This window comes from Ambystoma mexicanum, chromosome 14 (assembly GCF_040938575.1).
Source record: "Ambystoma mexicanum isolate Mex_15411 chromosome 14, UKY_AmexF1_1, whole genome shotgun sequence".
Taxonomy (NCBI): Eukaryota; Metazoa; Chordata; class Amphibia; order Caudata; family Ambystomatidae; genus Ambystoma; species Ambystoma mexicanum.
Genome location: NC_090940.1, coordinates 130,776,768 through 130,797,018, shown reverse-complemented (window position 1 = coordinate 130,797,018; position 20,251 = coordinate 130,776,768). Strand labels below are relative to the sequence as shown.

Below are 20,251 nucleotides of genomic sequence, written 5' to 3'. Positions count from 1 at the left end.
GGTGATCCCTTCCCAAGCCTGGGTGAAGTTGGAAATGCGTCCCCCTACTGGGGTTGCGTGAGAAGGGACCCTGAACTGAGCGTCACTGCTTTGGTGGAGGCGTGCCACCTCCCTTGTTGGGGCTGCCTCTGCCTCTTCCACGACCTCTCTTGTTACCCCTGCCGTAACTTTGGGTAGACTGCTGGTTGTTGTTCCATTGTGTACCCTGTCCTTGGGCATAGTTGCCTCTTTGTGAATTTTGGCCGCGTGGGCGACGAAAATTACTGTTCCCCCTCTGGTTAGGGGGTTTGTTGGTAAGCTGGCCCAGGGATTTGAGAGTCTCGTATTCGTCCTTGGCATTCTTAAGGGCGTCTTCGACCGCTTTCCCAAACAATAGATCGGGTTCCACCGGCTTGTCTATTAATGAAGCCTGGGTTTCTGTTTTGAACCCCGACTGCCGTAACCATGCATGTCTCTTGATAACAGTACCTTCTGCTATCAATCTTCCTGCGTTGTCCGCGGAGTCGAAAGTTGCTTTTAATATGCAACCAGACACGGCTCTCCCTTCTGCCGAGATCCGAGCCATCTGGCCCTTTAACGGTTCAGGAGCAGAGGCTATGAGCGCCGCGACCTCTTCCCATTGATGGCAGTTGTAACTTGCCAACAGGGTGGTGGAGTTTGCAATCCTTGCTTGGTAGGCGGACGTTGAGGCTACCTTCCTGCCAAACCCGTACAGTTTCTTGCTCTCCTTGTCGGGAGGAGCTTCTGACGACGATAAGGGTGTCCCAGCCCTCTTCCGAGTGTTGGTAACCACTAGGGAGTCTGGTTTAAGATGTCCTCTTATATAAAGAGGGTCAGACTGGGCTGCCCGAAAAAGTTTTTCAACTCTGGGGTTGACGGCTCTGGTGAGGTTAGGATTCACCAGGGATGGATCTATTCTACGTTGGATGGATTTAAGGATAGGGATGGTCTGAGCGACCGGCCTCCTGTCTCCCACCAACTCTTCTGCGAAGTCCCTTTCCTCCTGTACACCGTGGGTGTCGATGTGAAAATGTTCTGCTGCGCGAGCGAGAACTTCATTAAGGAGGGGCTGGTTATCAACTGGCGAGTCGGTAACTGGGGCTTCGCTCTCTACCGGAGAATCTACTCTGTAAATTTCCTGCTCATCTTCTACCTCCTCCAGGTCCTCATCATCCGCATAGTATTCAGTCCCGGTTTGTTCCTCCATAATTTCAAACTCCTGGTCCCCTCCAGGGAAAGGCTGTCCTTGGTATCTGGGGTGTGGAGTAGAGTAAGGCTGCACCTCTAAGGGTTCAGGTCTTTCGAACCGGGCCTTTTTACTTAGGGGGATAGGATCAGAGGAGCCTGAGGGTGTGGCCCCTTGAGGGTCATACGAAAGGAAATGTTCAGGGTTTTTGTCATAAAAATCAGCTACGGAAGACATCCTTGACATGACCCTGTCTATGTCTTCACTGGACCATTCTTTGGAACAGGGTATGATTTTAGTAGGCAACTTAGGGGACTTATCAAGGGTACCCTTGCTGGATGTGGATGTCCCAGTAGATTTGTGTTTGTCTGTCTGCTTAGGGTGGAAGGATGGTCTTACCGGAGTGGAAGGCTGTGCTTTCCGCTGTTTCCCCCCCCTCCCCGTGCGTGGAAAAATGTTTTCCCTGCCCCTTGGAGGCCCCAGAGACTTTCGACGCCTGGCGTCGAGGGTTGGGAGAGGTATCTGTGTGTTTCGAGCGTGGCGCCTCGCTGGTGTTAACTGCGGCCTCGGTCTCCTGGAGCGCGGCCTGGGGGTGGAAGTCGTCTTCGTCTCCCGACGATCGAACTTCCGTTAATCTAGGGAGCGAGGCACTCTTGGCAAGAGTGGATGATTGCCTTGCGTCATGAGGCGATCTCGATCGAGAGCGCCCAGAGGACACCGAGTCGGACCGTTCTATCTGTGCCTCTTTCCGAGAAGTCGACGTCGTCGAGGTTCGGTTGGACTTAGTGTACTTAGTGTGTGTAGGGTGTGTAGCGCTTGCGTCGCCGGGGGTCTTCCCCATAGCCGCCCTGCCGGACAACCTTCCGAGGTCGGGGACCTGCGCTCGGCAGTCTTTCGACACCGTAATGCCCTCGCCGTCCGAAAGTACGGCGTCGCTGCCATCGCTGAAGGCGCCCTCCTCTGCCATGGCCGCCTGCCTGGCGTGGTGGGCCCAACGCTTTGTTGAACGGTCTTTAAGTGTCTTAGGCTTAAACCTACTACACGCTCTGCAGTTCGCTTCGGGGTGGTCCCTCGGCAAGCAGAGATTGCACGTGGCGTGCCTGTCGACCCAAGGGTACTTGCGGTTGCACTTGGGGCAGAATTGGAAAGGGGTACCCTCCATACGCACCTTGAGGCAGCGGGCTGGTAAGTGTAGGAAATATATAAGGTGTACCTCTATACTAAAAGTGAAGAGTATGTACTACCCCCCACTCTCCCTACTTGCAGGGCCGAGGCCAGCGGCCTACTAGGCCCGGGCCGAGGCCAGCGGCCTTCCGAGGCCCAGATCCGTCGTGCAGCAGCCGACGGTCGATGTCTTCTCCAGCCGTCGTCGAGTCGAGGGTCGACGTTGGGGTGGGGAAGGATGTCAATACTAAAGTTAAACTTCAATAATTAGCAAAAGTATGGCTAAGGCCAGGGGACTCCGCAAGATGCTTCCGACCAGTATGGCGGAAAAAAACAATCTGAGGATCCTAGACGCGTGAGGGATCTTGGGTACAGTGGACGTCACACTAGGGATAGTATTACTGGCACGCCTGTGTCGACGCCCATTTTCGAGTTTCGAAAAACAAACTGTAATACTCTGCAGCTTCCACTAGATGTCGGCCTATGCACAGCATGTGATCTAAGCAGATTCCACAAGCCTCAGAAATATATATACATATGGTTGGGAATAGTAGTTTTGGGGTGGGGGAAAAGTATTAATAAAAAAACAGGGGACCTTGGTGGGGGGTGGACCCCCCCCCGTAAAAACAAAAAAGCCATAAAGAACCCGGTGGAGGGAGGCTAACAATCGAGAGGGGTCTGAGCAGAAGATGCGGTCGGATGGGGAAAACGTATAACAAGAAGGGGGATACCACATCTCACCCGTCGGTGTTCCATTTCCACTCCCCAAGGACCCCCCGACCTCCACGTGATCCTCCTTCACTAGTTCACCCCCAGGAACTGGATCAACTAGCGATGGCTAGGTCCTAGTCAACAGGATGACAGATCCCTGGGGACTAGTCAGGGAGACACCTTCAGGTTTCTCACATAGAATCTTGGGTAAATAAGTACCATCACATTATATATAAATATAATTATAAAAACACAACACAATGCTTTAAAGTACACAGACCAAAGCATAGACCCTGTTCAGAAAACGAACAGTAATTCTAGAGAAGTCAGACCTTATCCTACACATTTAGTATAGGCCACACCTATTCATGGGGAGTAAAACAATAAGTTACTTTCAGATTACCTTACAGTAAATCAAGGATAGTAGACCCCGTCAGTCATGCAGTGACGTTCAGTTAAGGAATCACTTAGTAAACCAATCCTGGTATCAGGATACCTTTGTGAATAGTGGAACACAGATTCAAGAAACCGTATAAACTAATAGCTACACTCAGGATAATACTCAGTTATACCAGGTGAGTAAGACCTTTTGGTGTAACCTAGAATTACAGTTGCTTTTCCATCAGTGGAACACAGACTAAGGTAAGCAATAACTAACCTATTTTAGGATGGCCACAGCTATTCAATGTAAGTAAAACCCAAGGCAGTCTTATTCTAGACAGGCTATACAGCAGGTCAGGGGAAACAAGAACCAGTTGGTACGTATACACTAATATTCTGAAAGAAATAGTTAAGTGAAACCAACAGCATTACATTTGGTAAAGAGGCATAACCAATTCACAGGCGAGTAAAATAACCTTACATATACTTTTCAGAATGGCAGGACACATTCAAGGTAAGTTAGAACTTTTTTAACCGCTCACTCTCTGGGGCAGTTACCAACCAACTCTTTCACAAGTAAGTAACTTTTAAACACTTCCCTAGTCTATGGCATGAGTTCACTCAGAGGCAGAAGAGGGACCCTAGTGGTCTAGGTACCAGCTGTAGGCAGGGTGAGATAGGGTTCAGTTGCAGGGAAAGTTCAGAGTTTCTGAGGGAGTCTCTTCAAAACAAGAAAGTACTTCACTTTAGAGTTAGGTTGGGTCCAGGGACTTCAAAGAAGACACCCTAGGACGATTACAGCAGTGGGCCTGGGGGAACTGGATGAGAGGACTCTCAATCACATGAAACACCCTAAAGCTACACAGGAATCACAAAAGGCTTACGGTGAGTAAATACCCCAGCCAACACAGTAACTCAGCAGAGAACAGGAGTTGCAGCAGGAAGACTTCAGGATCTGCAGCCAAAATCCCAGCCGATGGATTCCTTTGTCATGAAGAAAGCCGACTGGACTTTGGAAGGTATCAACAGGGAAGGCTCCAGGCAAGAGTTTCTTCGCAGATGGATGTGGCTCTGTGGTTTTGGTGCCCTTTTCAGGAGCCAGGAGAACACTGAACATTGTCAGTTGGATTCTTGTCCCTAATCTGGTCCAGCACTCTGGTGAGTAGATTTCAAGGACTTAAATCATGTCACTGTAGAGCCAGGAGGAGGCCACCAAAGTGTCAGCTCGATTCGGAATTTGGAAGACCATGCACCGCACGATAGCTCGAGGTCCCAGGGTATTGGGGTATTGCAGTCCGCAAGGTGGCAGCATGACATGGAATGTCTCAAAATGTAGGTCCTCTTGAGTGAAGTGGATCTCACCAGACTCCGGGTCATTCTTTTTTCGGTATCCCCAGGTTGATTGGAAGAAAGGGTTACAGCAGGCTACGGTTACACAGCAGGCTCTTTGGTAGCTGGAAACGCTACAGCCATCGTTTCTTCATCTTCCTCTTTGGTGTCAACTCCAGTGGTCCACTTGTAAGCAGCTTCCAGGTTCTGAGTATTTATCAGGAACTACAGCACAACTTCTGCAATCTCTCCCTGCATTTTACAGAAAGGGACAGTCTGGCTGTCCAATCAGGACAGCCAGCCGCTTCTCCCCCAAACCCCAATTGAGACAGGGCTACTTTGAGGCAAGGTGAAAGACAAAGGGCTGCAGAGTTATGGACTCCTCCCTTGCTTACTGCCTTCTCAGACACCCTGGAGCCTTGACAGGGAATACAAAGGATTCCTGTTGAATACAAAACTCCCACTGAGGTCATTCCCACCAAGAATGGCAGGGGAAGACCTCAAACTACAAGCAAGCAAGAAATGGCGAAAAAAGAAGGATCCCAGGTGGCCCTTCTGTGCATTACCGAGGCTGAATTAACAGCCTCCAAGTAAAAATGACTAAACGTCATAAAGGTAAAACCACGGTCACCAGCCATTCAAGCAAACTTGCAATTGTAACACAAATGTCACAGGTACGTAAGAAAGGGAATACTGGATGGTCAGAGACACCTTGCGCTGATTTAAGAATGATGGATATCTAAAGTTTGATATAAACCAAGTGGTTTTATTAGCGTTTTAACCCAAATGGTCATAAATCGTCAGCCGACGCATTTTTCGACCTCAACGGTCATTAACCACTTGTTTTATATACAACTTTGTAGATTTCCATCATTCTTAAACCCACGCAAGGTACCCGGGACCATTTCATTCAGGCAAGGTGGTGTGGGCAGCACCTCCACCTACCCGTGACCATGCAGCCAAAGATCTGAGACAATAATCCAGTGAAGCGCAAGACGAGTTTGAGACCTAGGGCCCACTTTATTTTTTTTTTTAAGTACGAAAGGGCATACATTACATCCCCCCCAGCACGCCACATAAGGTGGGGTGTGCTGGCTCACTATATAAAATGTAAAGGGGGATGAAAATCCCTCTTTACTTCTTGGGAACTTTATTCACCAAAGTACATGAAAGAGAAATTAACAGGGGAACGCATAGGGGCAACCCTGCCTAAACCCAAAAGTTGTAGGGAACTATAACTTCAACCATACACTATGGAGAGACATAAAAAGGTCATCCATGAAAAGAGTAAAAGATTAGGTGAGAGGGGGAAAAAGAATCCCCTTCACCTAGGGACAAGATAAAATAGTTATCTAGTCAAAGCAAAAAAAGTCCTGGGTTTGACGCACGTCAGGAAGATTCTATGTCAAGACCGGAGACTCGGATTATGCTTTCTTCCTTTACTGAAATCTCGAGCAGCATACAAAACAAAGTTTAACAGTACCAAACATGAAAGAGAACAACACAACCAAAAAAACTACAATTCCCACAAAATATTCCACGGGTGTAGTTTGTTCTCTTTATGTCCATGAACGTCAAGGTCACATGACTCCATCCACCAATACCATCCGACAAAGCCCCTTATCCTCTACTGTCCTCCTGTGTCCTTTCTCTTTCTTTGCTGCTTGGGTAGCCAGATAAGTGCCTTCTCATTTACGTATGATCGGTGTGAATGATATTACTATTGTTTGGTTTTCATGAGTTAGCTGTGAGTACATGTAGCGTCAGCACACGCAGGGTATAATTACTGTTGGGCGGAGCATATCCGCAGTGTTGGGGACTAACGGGTCGTGTCCGCGACGGGGCGTTCAGTAGTCGCAGCGCGGAGTGTTCGGTCACACGTGTTTCAGAGTGCAGTGATCAAAGGCAGTACACGGGCCGCCGTTGAAGTTGGTTTTGCACACGGCCAAGACAGAGAAGCAACGGAACGTTGCTCAATTGGGGCACCTAGTGGCCAATTGAATTCTTGAGGAGAATCTGCTTGGTGCAGATACAGAGGCAGCAGCCAAAGAGAACAGTAGATGCTTAGCACCAATTAACGGGCACTGACCCAGGAAAACCTGCTTTTAGTACACCCAGACCCACTGAGCTGCATTAATATACAGGAACAGGCCCAAGGCACCTGCAGTTAACCCACCAATTGTAAATATGTATAGCTCCAGTGAAGTAGAGGAACCCCACACCAGCAGACAGTGGTCTGCAGCCAAGAAGGCTGGAGCAGTACAATGTGTACTGAGGTCAGGTGTAGGGGGCGTAACACAGAGCAGGAGCATAGTGGAGGATCTCATTTCATTCTCTCAGGGGATGGAAGACCTGAGAGGTGAGGCCCCCCGAGAGGTTTTGCGATGGGCATGGGGGAAGAAAGAAGGCCCAAAAGGTCCGCAGCAACCAGACCCCCCCCGGGCTGACCATGCAGGATCAAGGGTGGCAAAAAGAGAGTGAGGTCTTGAGAGAGTGTCACGCTCACCTGGTCTCCACAGGGTCATAGCACATAGCCGCACGAATGATGTCTGCACTGGCATGGCACTGCTTGAAAGACGATGCTTGCCCGCGTCTTCTCCCTTGTTATCACCCCAGGAGACGTTTATCTGCAAGGGCGAAACAAGATATTAGCTACTGATTGGGGCTGGATTGGTCCCACCTCCTTTAGCCTCCTGATGCCCTGCTCCTCTTCTGTCTCACCTTGGAGTTTTGGGAGGTAGGCTCTCCGTCCTGCAATCTCTAGCAGGGGCGCAGTAGGCAGTCTTTCCACTGACCTAGTTACTTCACTGATCCAGTGGCGCTGTTGCTGAGTCTGGGATTGCTGGATTAAGCAGGCAAGTCTCTATGCCAATGGATGCTTGGTATAGGTGCTTAAGGTCCGTATTTCCCAAGTTTTAAACCTGTATTTTGTCTTTTCTTTCAGGCGCAAATTTGCATGGATTTCGGATGAAGGATTGACCATCCCTAAAATGCTGAGCAGATTTCCTTCAGGTGAGTATTGGCGCGAGTGAGTGGTGCTGAATGTCTGAATAACTGTTCCTTTTCGTGTGCGACTAACCTGCTGTTTGTTTTCCTTCTTTGCAGGCGCGGCGCGGCTCCAAGACGGCGATAGGAAGGTACGCTCCAGCGTATTCCAGAAGAGTGCAGACCCCGGGTGAGTACTGGATGCCTGTACGGATACATTCTTGTCTGCAAGTGCAGCAGTCGAAAATCAGCTAAAGGCGTGACCGATTGGATGGAATAAGGCCTTCGTTGCTTTGCTAACTCCTGTTCTCTTCTCTTCTTCCCTCAGGTACCGATGGATTGGAATCTCAGAACGGGCGTGGCTGTAGAAGTTCGAGGACTGAGCAGACACAATGAGCGTTACGCTGCAGGAGTGCAGAATAACGCAAAGCGTGTTCTGCCTGCAGGGTGTGGCTTAAATAGCCATGCAGGTAGTTCCAGGTAAATTAGTCCCTCAGCCACATCCTGGGTATGCAGAAAGGTTCAGCCTCACTAGGCTGAGTAAGTAGTCCCATGCAGTTCAACACATATTATGAGCGTGGCGCCAACGGCGTCAGGACTGAGCCCAGGAGGTCCTAGGACACTCCTTTGGGGCTTGATAAGCCCTTATGGGTGCCAGTGACTGGGGTGGGCCCATCAGTTCCAGGGTTTTTGAGGTACGCACCGTGACAGAGAGGAGGGGCACTGTATATACAGAAGACGAGTCACAGAAATGGAGGAGGAATGGGACGATTCGCCGAAGATAGCTCGCAAGAAGCAGACACATCCTCTTCAAGCCCCCTGTAAGGCATAAGGCTGCAAAGAAAAGGAAAAGAAGGGATGACGAGGAGATGGGTGAAGTGTTCGACCCCGACTCGCTCATTCACCCCAGGTCAGCAGAGTGGGTGCCGCCCCCCAAGATTGGCAATCACAGAAAGAAGAGAATAAGGTGCTCCCTTATCCAAGAAAGCCATAAGCAAGTTAAGGGTGGAATGTCCCAGGCCCTGGGTCCCAGATAACATGGCTGAGACATCCGGAAAGGAATGGATAGGTCCTGGAGATCCTGCCAGGACATGCTCCTGGATGTCCTAGGGCCAGTGACCAAGATCTGGCAGATGGCGGAAGAGGCCAACCAACATGAGCAGAGGGTGGACCCTGAGATATTGGCAGGCTGGGCTCAGAGGGCTATATGCCTGCTTAGCAATGCCAACAACGCGGTTACGATAGAGAGAAGGAGGTCCACCTGGTAAAGATCGAGCCAAAGATGGGGGAGTTGGCCACGGAGGAGTCAACATGCAACAGCAAAGGAAAGCTGTTTGGAGACACCTTTATTAAGAAGATGGCAAAATTCGCCAGCACCTATGCAGCTACAGACAAGGCGCAAGGCCTCGCTCAAGGGGGTATTCGTCAGCAAGGTTTTCGGCAATGCTGGCAGAGGTAGGGGCCGCTCTGCCAGCCGTTTCTCATTCTTCAAGCCCTAAGCCCACAATAGAGGCGAGTGGAAAAATCAACAGGAATGCCGACCCAACCCCTTCTTTCAATCAAGAGGAAGGGGCAGGGGTAGAGGCTGGAGAGGAAACAACAGAGGCCAACAGGCTGACACAGGTGACCAAAAAGGCAGAAACACACACACGAGGGAGCAGATTAGACCCCACTAGTAAGAGGGGGGGGGGGACAGCTGAGTATTTAGAGAAATGGTCAGAATTGGCAGGAGATGCATGGGTTGGAGAAACGGTCTGAGGTTTCAACCTAGATTTCTGGCGGGAGTCATTCCAGGGTGTGGAACCGAGACCCATAAGGTTATCACGAGAGGATAAAGATCTGTTAGAGATCGCTGAGCTAGAAAGGAAAAGAGCGATCGAAAAGGTGCTAGATCCCAGGCAGGGTTTCACAAGCAACATGTTCCTGGTCAAGGGCAAGAAGAAACAGACCTGTGATTAATATGGTTTCTGGTATACAGACAATTCAAGATGGAGGGCATCCATCTACTCAGGGATGTGTCACAGAGAGAAGACTGGTTAGTCAGGATAGATCTCAAGGATGCGTATCTGACGATTCCAGTAGCACAAGAGGACCGGAGATTCTTGCAATTCTAGTGGAGAGAGCAGAGGTGGCAGTTCAGTTGCCTACCATTTGGTCTTGCATCGGCCCCTTGGGCGTTCACTAAACTGATGCGAGTGGTGGTAGCTCATCTCAGGGAACAAGGCATCAGGTTAATAATTTACTTAGACGACTTTTGCCTGATGGGGCGGGACAAGCAGAAGTTAATAGAGCAATCGGAGCAGTCAACCCGCTTACTGCAGGAGTTAGGTTTCCTGATAAACTGGGAGAAATCTGTGTTGGTTCCGGTACAGACGATCGAATTCCTGGGGTTTGTCATGGACACGAAAGCAGCAACAATAGGCCTGCCCATGGACAAGGTGAATACAATCAAGAAGGAGATCAGTTTGACGATTGGGAAAGAGGATATATCGCTCAGGGAATTAGCAAGACTAGAGGGGAGACTAGCGGCGTCCATCCAAGCGATCTTTCCGGGCCCGTTGCTTTACAGGGCACTGCAGCACCTCAAGATTCAACACCTGAGGAAGGGGTTATCTTACGAACAGAAGGTGCCAATCTCCACAAGGCAAGAACGGAGCTGTGGTGGTGGTTCGAATACATGGGGGCTTGGAACGCGAGAGCAATATTTGGCTCTGCCCCGGACATGGTCATAGAGTCGGATGCCAGCCACTGGGGAGCTCGGTGTTAAGGACCACATTAAGAATCCACACCGGTGCAAACTTCTTCACCGGAGGAAAAGTCTGAAACAACCCCTTCAGAACATGTTTCACCAAACGATCGCTAAACCGAGGAGCAGCATGGCGCTTTCTCGTGAACCTAGAAATCGCCGCCAAATGCACCTTAATGAAGGACAACGCCAGGCCCCCTTCTGCCGGGAACGGGGGAAACGCATATGCGAAGAGACCCGTCCACGGGAACAAAAACACGTCCCCCAAGGACTCGGGATGAGCCCCTCTGCTGGCAAACTCCAGACACCGCTTGTTTTCCCTCGTAGCAAAAAGATCCAACGGAGGATGCCCCCATCGCCGGAAGATCCTTGACACCTGCTGCTCCCAGCCTCCACTTGTGCAGCTGACTGGTATCCCTGCTGAGCGTGTCTGCTTGAACATTTAGAACTCCGGGCAGATGGTGTCATGATCACTGCTTCCAAGGAGCCAGGACCAGCCCAACGTCCTTGGAAGCAGGCCCCTAACCCTAATCCTAATCCTAGGCACCAACCGGTACCCACTGGGACCTTTTGGACCTTGTCCTGGCGCCGGTGGCACCAGGCTCATCAAAACCATCGGTCCCGGCACTGGAAGCGCCGGGCTCATAATATGTGTGAAGATGCTTGGGTGGACTTACCTGCAGCAGACCATGATGCTTACTTACCAGCCACTTAGAAGTCCTCTGTGAACAGGAACTACTTTCTTACCTGGGTGGGGCAAGCTCCACTCCCTGGATACAGCACTGGAACTCTTCTGGAACTGGAACTCTTTTCTTACCTAAGCGGGGCCGTGGAGGAAGACGCCTCATCACTCCAAGGCTATTTAAACCACACCCGATAGATGAAACGTGCTTCGCGTTATTCTGCATCTGCAGCAGAACGCTCACCGAGTCTGTTCCAGCCTTTCTTCTTTCGATCCTGAACCTGCAAGAATTATACTTACCATTCCTGTATCCAGTCAACAGCAGCACCTGCAAAGACAAGAAACAGGTTAGCAAGGCAACCTTTACTCGCAGTGCTTACTCACCTGATCCATCGGCTGCGGCCTTTTATTCATGCTGCACCTCCGCCTGTGAAGACAAAGGCATTGTTATTACTTACCGGCACTCCGCGAATTCCGGATTTCTTCACGCTGCATCGCCGCCTGTGAAGACAAAAGCATTGTTATTACTTACGGGCATTCCGCGGACTCCGGCGCTGCAAACTCCGGCGCTGCAACCCAACTTCTGAAAGACAAAAGAAGAGACATTAGACAGGTATTTACTTACGCCCATCGCGCTCGTCGCAATAGAACGCCTGCAAATACTCCGGCGTCTCTTCAGCACGAATTAAGCTGCAAGGGAAAAAGACAGTTAGAGCGCTTGCATTTACTTACGCATTTCCAGGTGCTCACTCCATCTTCCATCTCAAGAATCCTGCAAGACAAAAGGGAAAAGCATTATACAGAGTCCTGTTCAATATTAACGTGCCACGCACCTAAAGACTATAAAGACTAAAAAGGTGTCTGGAAACTCACCGCTCGTGCAGTTAACGACGGTAACGATCCTCTGAGTTCAAGAGGCGTATGTTTCACCAGTGAAGGAACTGGCAACGGCACCCTGCACCAGATGCAGATGGAGAGTCCAGCATTCACCTATCTAAGATGAGCACGTTGACCTGGGGGCTCTACGGAGAAGCTAGGAAGAGATAGAGAGAGAGAGAGGGACATTCAACAACCCAGACCATTAACCCCCATATTCTTTCACCTGCAGAAACCTCACCCTATGAGTTCGACACACAGTGCAAAGAGGTTCGACCCCAGAAGCCAATCGAGTCCTGCACATCACTTTTCGAGTCACAGACACCTTCCTGCCAAGACCAGCGCCTCCGTGGGAATCAGGTGAGCGTTACAGATGGAATGCGACAATGCTGATCCCTTGAGCTAGAGCCCAATGCCAAACGTCCTGCGCCTCCTTCGACAGGTCTCTGAAATGTGTGCCCCCCTGTTTCCTTAAATAGACCATTCTGGTGGTATTGTCCATTAACACCCTCACCACTGATCTGCGGATGAGTGGAAGAAACGACTTGAGGGCCCAGTGCACCGCCCTCAACTCGAGCACATTGATGTGTAACTGTCTTCACCAGATATCACAGGCCCTGCACCTGTGAGCCGTTGAGGTGTGCCCCCCGCACCCTACCTGGGAGGCATCCGCTACAATCGTAAACTGGAACTCCGGCTCCAGCAAGGACATCCCCCTTACAAGATTGGTTGTGCACGTCCACCAGCGAAGGGCATCCACCAGGCTTCTGTTGACTACCAACTTGTCTGACTACAATCCTCGACTCTGCGACCATCTGGCCACGAGGAACTCCTGCACCGGCCTCCTCAACAGGCGTCAATTGGGCAGAAGAGGGATACACAATGCCATGGCCTCCAACAGCGACATGTAACCTCGGACCGAGCCGCTGCACCTTCTTTCCACTCGCTTGCCTTGGCCCGCAACTTTTCCACACGCTCGCTGGATGGCTTCACAGATTTTGCCAGGTAAGAAACTGCGCCCCGAGAAACACCAACTCCCTAGACGGCGGCAAATACGATTTGATTTGTCGAAGTTGACGGTGAATCCCAGCCGTTGCAAAAGCTGCATGGTCGCCACGAGAGACTCTCATGCCCTTCCCTGCGATGAATCCCTCACCAACCAATGGTCCAGGTAGGGGTACACATGATGACCTTCCCTACGGAGGAAGGCCGCCACCGGGGCAAGACACTTCATGAACGTCCTGGGGGAAGAATTCAGGCCAAACTGAAGGACCTGAAACTGATAGTGATCCTCTCCGACCACAAAACACAGGAACTTCCGGTGTTTCAGCCTCATAGGGATGTGAAAATAGGCATCCTGCAGATCTAATGATGCCAGAAACTCGCCCGGTTGCACCTAACGGATGACGTCTTGAAGGGTGAGCATCTTGAACTTCAGGCGTGGCAGATTCTGTTCAACGCCCAAAGATCTAAATAGGCCTCTACTTGCCGTTGGGCTTTTATACAACGAAGTACCGGGAGTAAAACCCATGCCCCATTCCACAACCGGAACTGGTTCTATCGCCCCCTTTTGTAGCATGATAACCACATCCTGCCACAGGATTGGAAGATGCGGCTGCAGCACATGCACCGGCAGAATAGGGACAGAAGGACGCCAGAACTCCAACGAGTGGCCAAGACGCACTGTGTCTAGCACCCTGCGATCTGATGTTATCTTTCGCCACTCGTCGACGTGGATAGCGACCCTGCCCCCCAGCAGATTGTTCATATGGCAGGTATTGTTGAGGATTAGTCTGCCGCCCCTTAGCCGCAGAGAACTGCAAACACTTTTTTTGCTGAGCCTGGAAGTCCCGGCCTTTCTGCGCCGACTGGACAGATCGCCTAAACCCTTGAGATGAGTAGCTGGAGCGCACGTAACCTCGATCTCTGGCGGAAGTAAACCAGGCATTCCCCGAGGCTCCACGAAAAGCTCAAAAGGAGCGAAACGAGCACCCACTTTGCAAGGAACCCAAGGATTTAGCCCTTTCAGGGCCTCATTAATTTTTTCACCGAACAAATGTTCGCCCTCACAGGGCATGTTGATGACCTTATATTGGACCTCCAGGCGAAAGTCAGTGCACTTCAACCAGGCCTGCCGCCGGAGCACTACTCCATTGTTAATGTTTAAAACCTGTCTCCGCCATGTCCACAGCAATATTTATGCTGTGTTTGGAGGCCTCCTCCAACTCCCGCACCAACAGCATTGCTTCCTTTCGGTGTTGCTCCGGCAGATGTTCAAGGATCGGGGCCAGCCGATACCATATTTCATGATCATATCTGACCATGATCGCCAAGGAATTTGCAGCCTTCACAGTTGTAGCTCCTACCATCAAGACCTTCTTTCCAAAAGCGTCCTGCTTCCTGGCCTCACTGTCTGGAGGCGTAACACATTTATGTTGGCTCCTGGCCTTACGGCTGGCAGCCACCAAAACCACTGACTTGGGCGTGGGCTGCAACTCCAGGCATCTAGGGGTAGACTCCGGAGCCTTGAATTTCTTTTCAAGGCGACCCTTTACAACCGGTTCTGAAAATGGGTGGCGCATTGTGCGCAGGCCCTCCTACCACACATGGCCGAGAATCGGCACCGAGAAGACCGCCTTCCTCAGTTTGCCCATATGGTCGAAGAGGAAGCAGCCCTTACGTTCCTCTTCAGTCACCAGCTCAAACTCCAGACATGCTTTCGACATCATGGCGTGGAATGCCCCAATATCATTCGGAGGCGACTGTTGAGCCGGACTAAAGGGCTGCTCCTCTCTGCATCCGTGTCCCACGCGTCATCTCTCGGCTGCGAAGATGATACAGTAGATAGGGTGTCCCACGGAACACTCAGGATCCGAATCAGGTAGCTTGCCTTCTTCAGGATGAGACCGTGGACAGCCCAACCCCACCTGCAACGGCAACCGTGCCGGAGGAGACTTCCTAGGCAACTCACCAGGCAACACCTCGACCACTGGCACCGCCGGACTCGGAGGAGGAGGCAACCTTGCATCCAGTTACCCCAACAAAGATTGAAGCGTAGACAGCACTTGCAATAACAGCAGAGATTGCGGTTTAACCAACGGATAAAGGGGCAGCCCAGCCCCCATTCCACTCGACGTCGAAGGCCTTACACTTTCCAGACCCAGAGCTGACGGGTCAAACACTGGCTCCTGTTCCTCCTTCATTTCTGAAGAAACAGAAAACGCAGCTAGATCTTGCTGCAAAATGTTCTCAGGAAGGATAGACTCAAAGGCGGGGGGCTGTCACCCATATGTTTCCCTATAGAGAAAAGCTCAGCTTGCCCTCAGTGGTTAGGGATTACCCTAAAAAACTGCTAAAAGGTCATTCAAAATGTGCTTGCGATATCTTGGTAGCTGTGAGCCACAGCTGATTAGGGCTACAGGGATATCTTAAAAAAAATATTTAGACGCTACCCTCACATTCTATTTACATTTCAAAAATTAATGGGAATTTGGAAGATGGCGGAATAATAAAAGGATTGTAGTCCCCCTTCAGCTTTCCATTTTAGCTGTTTTGCAGAGACACAGCGGCTTTTAGGTCATGCCTTTGAAGTCTATGCCATTCAGGCTTTTTGGCGCAGGTGCATTTTTCACTTAGTTTTTCCCCTATACTGTTTCTCTGTTAGATAATGTACATGGTGCCTGAGAAGAGGTAGATTGACATGGTTGTTTCTGCTATTCCATAAAATGTTTTTATTTATTTATTTATTTTCCACTTAAGACAAAAGACCTCATCACGAGTTGGGTGGTATCCCGACTGGGATACCGCCCAACTGTATTTGCGTTACCGCCCACCCATCCAGCGCTATTAGTGCTGGATCAAGGGTTGGACGGTAATGGGTATGACTCAATGGGGAATTTTTGGCGCCATTACCGTTGACGGTAACTTAGAGCTGGGGGTAAATGCTTCCAACTCATGTTTGGGTGGACCCTTAAATATGGCGGTAATAGCATTACCGCTGCACTGAAAGGCTACCGCCCAACTCGTGATGAGGCCCAAACATTCTTAAATCCAAAGATATAACACTTACAACACTGTGTACATGTTGCCCACCATCTCCTGACCCTTCCCTTCCCTTCCAAGGAAACCATATTCTTTTACCCTTGACAATGATAAAGTAAACAACCACATTAGTTCAAGTCTAGGAGTCGAAGCCTCGGAGGACACCACTGTTGAACATATGCTAACCTTTTTAGACAGGCAGCGCACCACCTCTGTCTAGTGAATGCTCTAACCTCAGTGAAAATGAGCAGCAGTTCCAAGGTCTTAACATTCAAAGAAGGTTATTTAATATAGGTCAAACTACCCAACCATCCCTGTTGTAAGACAAATAAAGAAAAAAATGTCATGCAATGATTAGTGTTCATTTGCCTGTTGATCCAGTGGCAGAGGAGTCTCCTCTTTGTTCTTTATTTATTTCTATATTGTGCATTTGTATGGCGCCCCTACACAAGTGTTTCCAGGCGCCACAAGACAAAAATAAATGGGGGAGGGGCATAGGAAAAAGAAACTACAATGACTGTTATATTGGCTTTGTGACAAACCTACTGAGCAAGTGCCGACAAGGTAATAAGGGAAGGGTGCAGGAGAGGGGGGAAGGGGGGAAAAGGATGGGAGGGGGTGAAGGGCTGAGGTGGCGGGCCCAAGGGGGTGAGCAGTGCTGAGTGGGCCAACAAGGGCAAGTGCCAGGGGAGAAGAGGGAGGGCCAAATTAGTGCAGAGGACAGGGTGACCAGATTCAGGTTAGTACAGGGAAGGGGGCCTGAGGGCAAGTGCTGAAAACGGGGTGCTGAGAGAGACTGGTCAGGGGTGGTCTGGCCCGTGTGAATCTTGAGGGACCAGACACCAGTTGCAGCAACATTGGGACAATTAGCACGGGAGGCAGAAAGGGAAGGAAGAGGAGAAAAGGAAGGTCTTGAGGAGTTTCCAGAACTTAAGAAGATCCGGCTCAAGTCTAAGGGAGGCAGGAAGAGTGTTTCAGAGGGAGAAATTCCCCCCCCCCCACCCGAGGAAAGGGATCAACCTCCCACTCTCTGTTTTCAGAAACGTCTGACATGCAGAGAGTTGGAGCTAGAGGACTGAAGAACTCTAGAAGGGAGGCATTTAGGGAGAGAAAGCTTGATGTATTAGAGGTCCCAGGCTCCAGACAGCCTTTTGGTTGACGCACAGGGTCTGGAATTTTATCCTTACGGTCACCTCGAGCCAGTAGAGAGATTTTATGGCTGGAGAGATGCGGTCCCTGGGCTTGAGGCCAAGGATACGTATCACAGCTCCATTCTGGATTGTAGTTGAAGGGGGCGAAGGGAGGAAAGAGGTATATTGAGGAAAGGGTTGTTGCAGTAGTCCAACCTAGAGAGAACCAGAGCTCTGGAGACATTGAGCTTCTGGGGGAAGGTGAGGAAAGGGAGAATGCCTCTGAGAAGGTGGAGCTCTTGCAGATGGCACTACATTCTACACATGCCTAGCACAGAGTGGACCCTACTACTGAAAATAGCACAAGACAAGAAGAGCAAGACTAAAGGCAGATGGTCAAGATTGATCCCATGCCCACCCCACATCAGGTTGTCATTACTGCAAATCCTCTAGGTAATGCAATACCACAAAGGCGGACCTAGGCACCTTGAAAACACTTGCAACATTGAGCATTAAAAAAAAATCAGATGTGATAGGAGTCAAGCTTTCTGCAGTGGAGAATAAGGTGGATACCATGTCTGGAAGAATTGGTGGTACAGATACCAGGTAGACCAAGATGGTAGCTCTAAATGCCTGTGTACCCCACATTCTCAGAGTTGCAAGATTGTTTTAGCAACTGTCTACCATCAGTACATTCAGGTATAGCTTCTCAAGAACAGGGCAAGTCCGGGGAACATTAAGATGATGCATCTGCCTGAAGATGTTGCAGGTGATGCCCAAGTAATTGAGAGCATCATATACCAGGGGTTCAGCAAGGTGGACACCACACCAAACACATACAGATGCCCATGAAAGGGTCATATGTGTTGAGAAGGAGGGGGTACTGGAGCTGCAACACTTTGAGAGTCTTAGAATAGAGTAGTCATACTATGTACCTCAGTTCTGAAGATAGAGGCCTGTTATAAAGAGAATTAACTCTTCTTTCCAGACATATGGAACAAAACCATGCAGTATCGAAAGGCTCGCCTCAGAATATGAAGGGAACGCTGCCATGGTCATTCTTGCCACAGTCTACCAACAAGCCAGACTGCAAGGGAAATGTTTTTTGTTCACACAGGACCATAAGTGACGGTTAACACAACCAATGACAGGGACTTTTGCTTTTATGTTTTAAGTTCCGTTTTAGCTACACTCTTGTCTGATAGGATCCCACTGAAAGTCTCTTAGAAAAACAAGCAGACTGAGGTTCACCGATATGATGGGAACTGTGAACATTACAGATCTGTGTCCACTTCCTCTACCTCTCACCCTCCAAGAGCAGAAGCAGCTGAAAGTGGCATTCTTTGTGTTAGATCATTTAGTATGAAATATGGAAGAAGAGAATCCGTTCTGAGTGTTCTCATACAAACAGCAACCAGTGCGTGACCTGTGAATTACTAGATGATTACAATCTTAACTGATAAAAAAAGAGTGGAACGAAAGAAAAAAAGCTTCCATGCAGATACAAAACCCAAGCACTAAAGCAAGGGCCCAACGTTGCTCGTAGGCACCTAACATGGTGGCACCACCGTCTTTGCCTGGCTGAGATTTGGTGTACATGGTTTACAGCAATCCCTGTCACAGATCTGCATACACTTCTTTTTCCAGTTTCAGTCCTGGATTGGGGGTAGAGGGGGAATGTTTAGCTGCATGTGGTAACAGAAATGAGTTCAGAAGTCTCATGATACGGAAAAGAATGCAAGACATCGGCCCATGGCATACCAGAAAAAAAAAAAAAAAAAAACCATTGACAGTTACAGATCATGGAAGTTTGTTTTTCAAATAGGCAAAACCAAATCTTTGGTTTTCCATTTTATTTTGCTCCTACACTGGAAATTCATGTGCCTGGAGGGAGAGGGTGGGGGCTGGGGGGGATATATACTGTTAATGCCAGATCCAAAATTAAGTAACTAATTCTGGCAAAGAAAACCAGGACAACTAAACCTTTTGGAGAAACTGAAACCTGTTTAGATCAGTTGTGGTTTTTTGGGGGGCTTTCCTAAATTAACTAAACAAACTCCCAATATTACAAAACTACCTCACTCATCAGCATTGTCGACACGCTGCAATAGATTGCTTAATATCACGTGCAATGTACACTAGAGATAACATTCTTCCATTACAAAAATAAACCTAAAGAAAACATATGCTGCAAAGCATTAATGAGTCTGCTGGTAGCATTTGTTCTCTTACCTGTGTGTGAAGGTTCAAAATGCAGATCTTGCTGGAATTTATGACCTGGCGCACAGAATCAATGCTGGTTCCATATAGGTTCTTTTCGTACTCCCCGTACTCAATGAACTTCCCTCCTGCTATATCTGCTTCAAACGCCTGCCGCGACACAAAGTGATACTCTCTGCCAGCTACTTCATTGTCACGCCGACTACGACTTGTATCTGAAAATGTTAAAAGAAAAGCCATTTAATTTCAGAGCCTGGCAGTCTATGCACATATGTGGCGAAGACAGGGTTAAAAAGCAACATATACAATCTACCATATGTGTTCTTATTCCAACTGAATTGATTTTCAGACATTTCTACGTTAGTTTGAACATTCAGAAAGAGGCCTCCTTTCTAGGTCAAACAAAAAAAAAGAGGCAATGGTCACCTGCAAATCCAGTTACCATTCATTGTGAAAAAAGGACAACCATAAAAATTTACACTGACTAAAACAATTGTGTGGACTTTTATGAAGAAAAAAAAGGATGGCGAAGGCTGCATAAACAGGTGCAATGTGTTTTATAAGATTATAGCTATGTGTTTCTAGTTATTTGAGACTGAAATTTACTTGTACTACATGTCCCATTTCCCAATTATAATATAGCATTCATTTTCAGGATCACAGGTAATGCATAGTTACTCCTGTTCTCCAGCATTGGTATCTTTCATGGATTCACAAGCTTTAAATATTACCCGTCAGGCTGAGAATCCTAAGTAACCTTATGGTTACATTTTCTTTATAAAAATGTTCATTCACTTTAG

The 20,251-nt window shown here is 49.1% G+C and overlaps 1 protein-coding gene across 5 annotated transcripts in view; it reads right to left on the bottom strand.

The window, feature by feature from the left end:
- Positions 1–20,251, bottom strand: part of PALS1 (protein associated with LIN7 1, MAGUK p55 family member) — a 908,688-nt gene that overhangs the window by 108,135 nt on the left and 780,302 nt on the right. For all 5 annotated transcript variants that reach the window (XM_069638717.1, XM_069638715.1, XM_069638719.1 and 2 more), the window contains one exon: positions 19,464–19,666. In XM_069638717.1, coding sequence (XP_069494818.1) covers positions 19,464–19,666 — 203 coding nt within the window. The remainder of the gene's footprint in view (positions 1–19,463; positions 19,667–20,251) is intronic.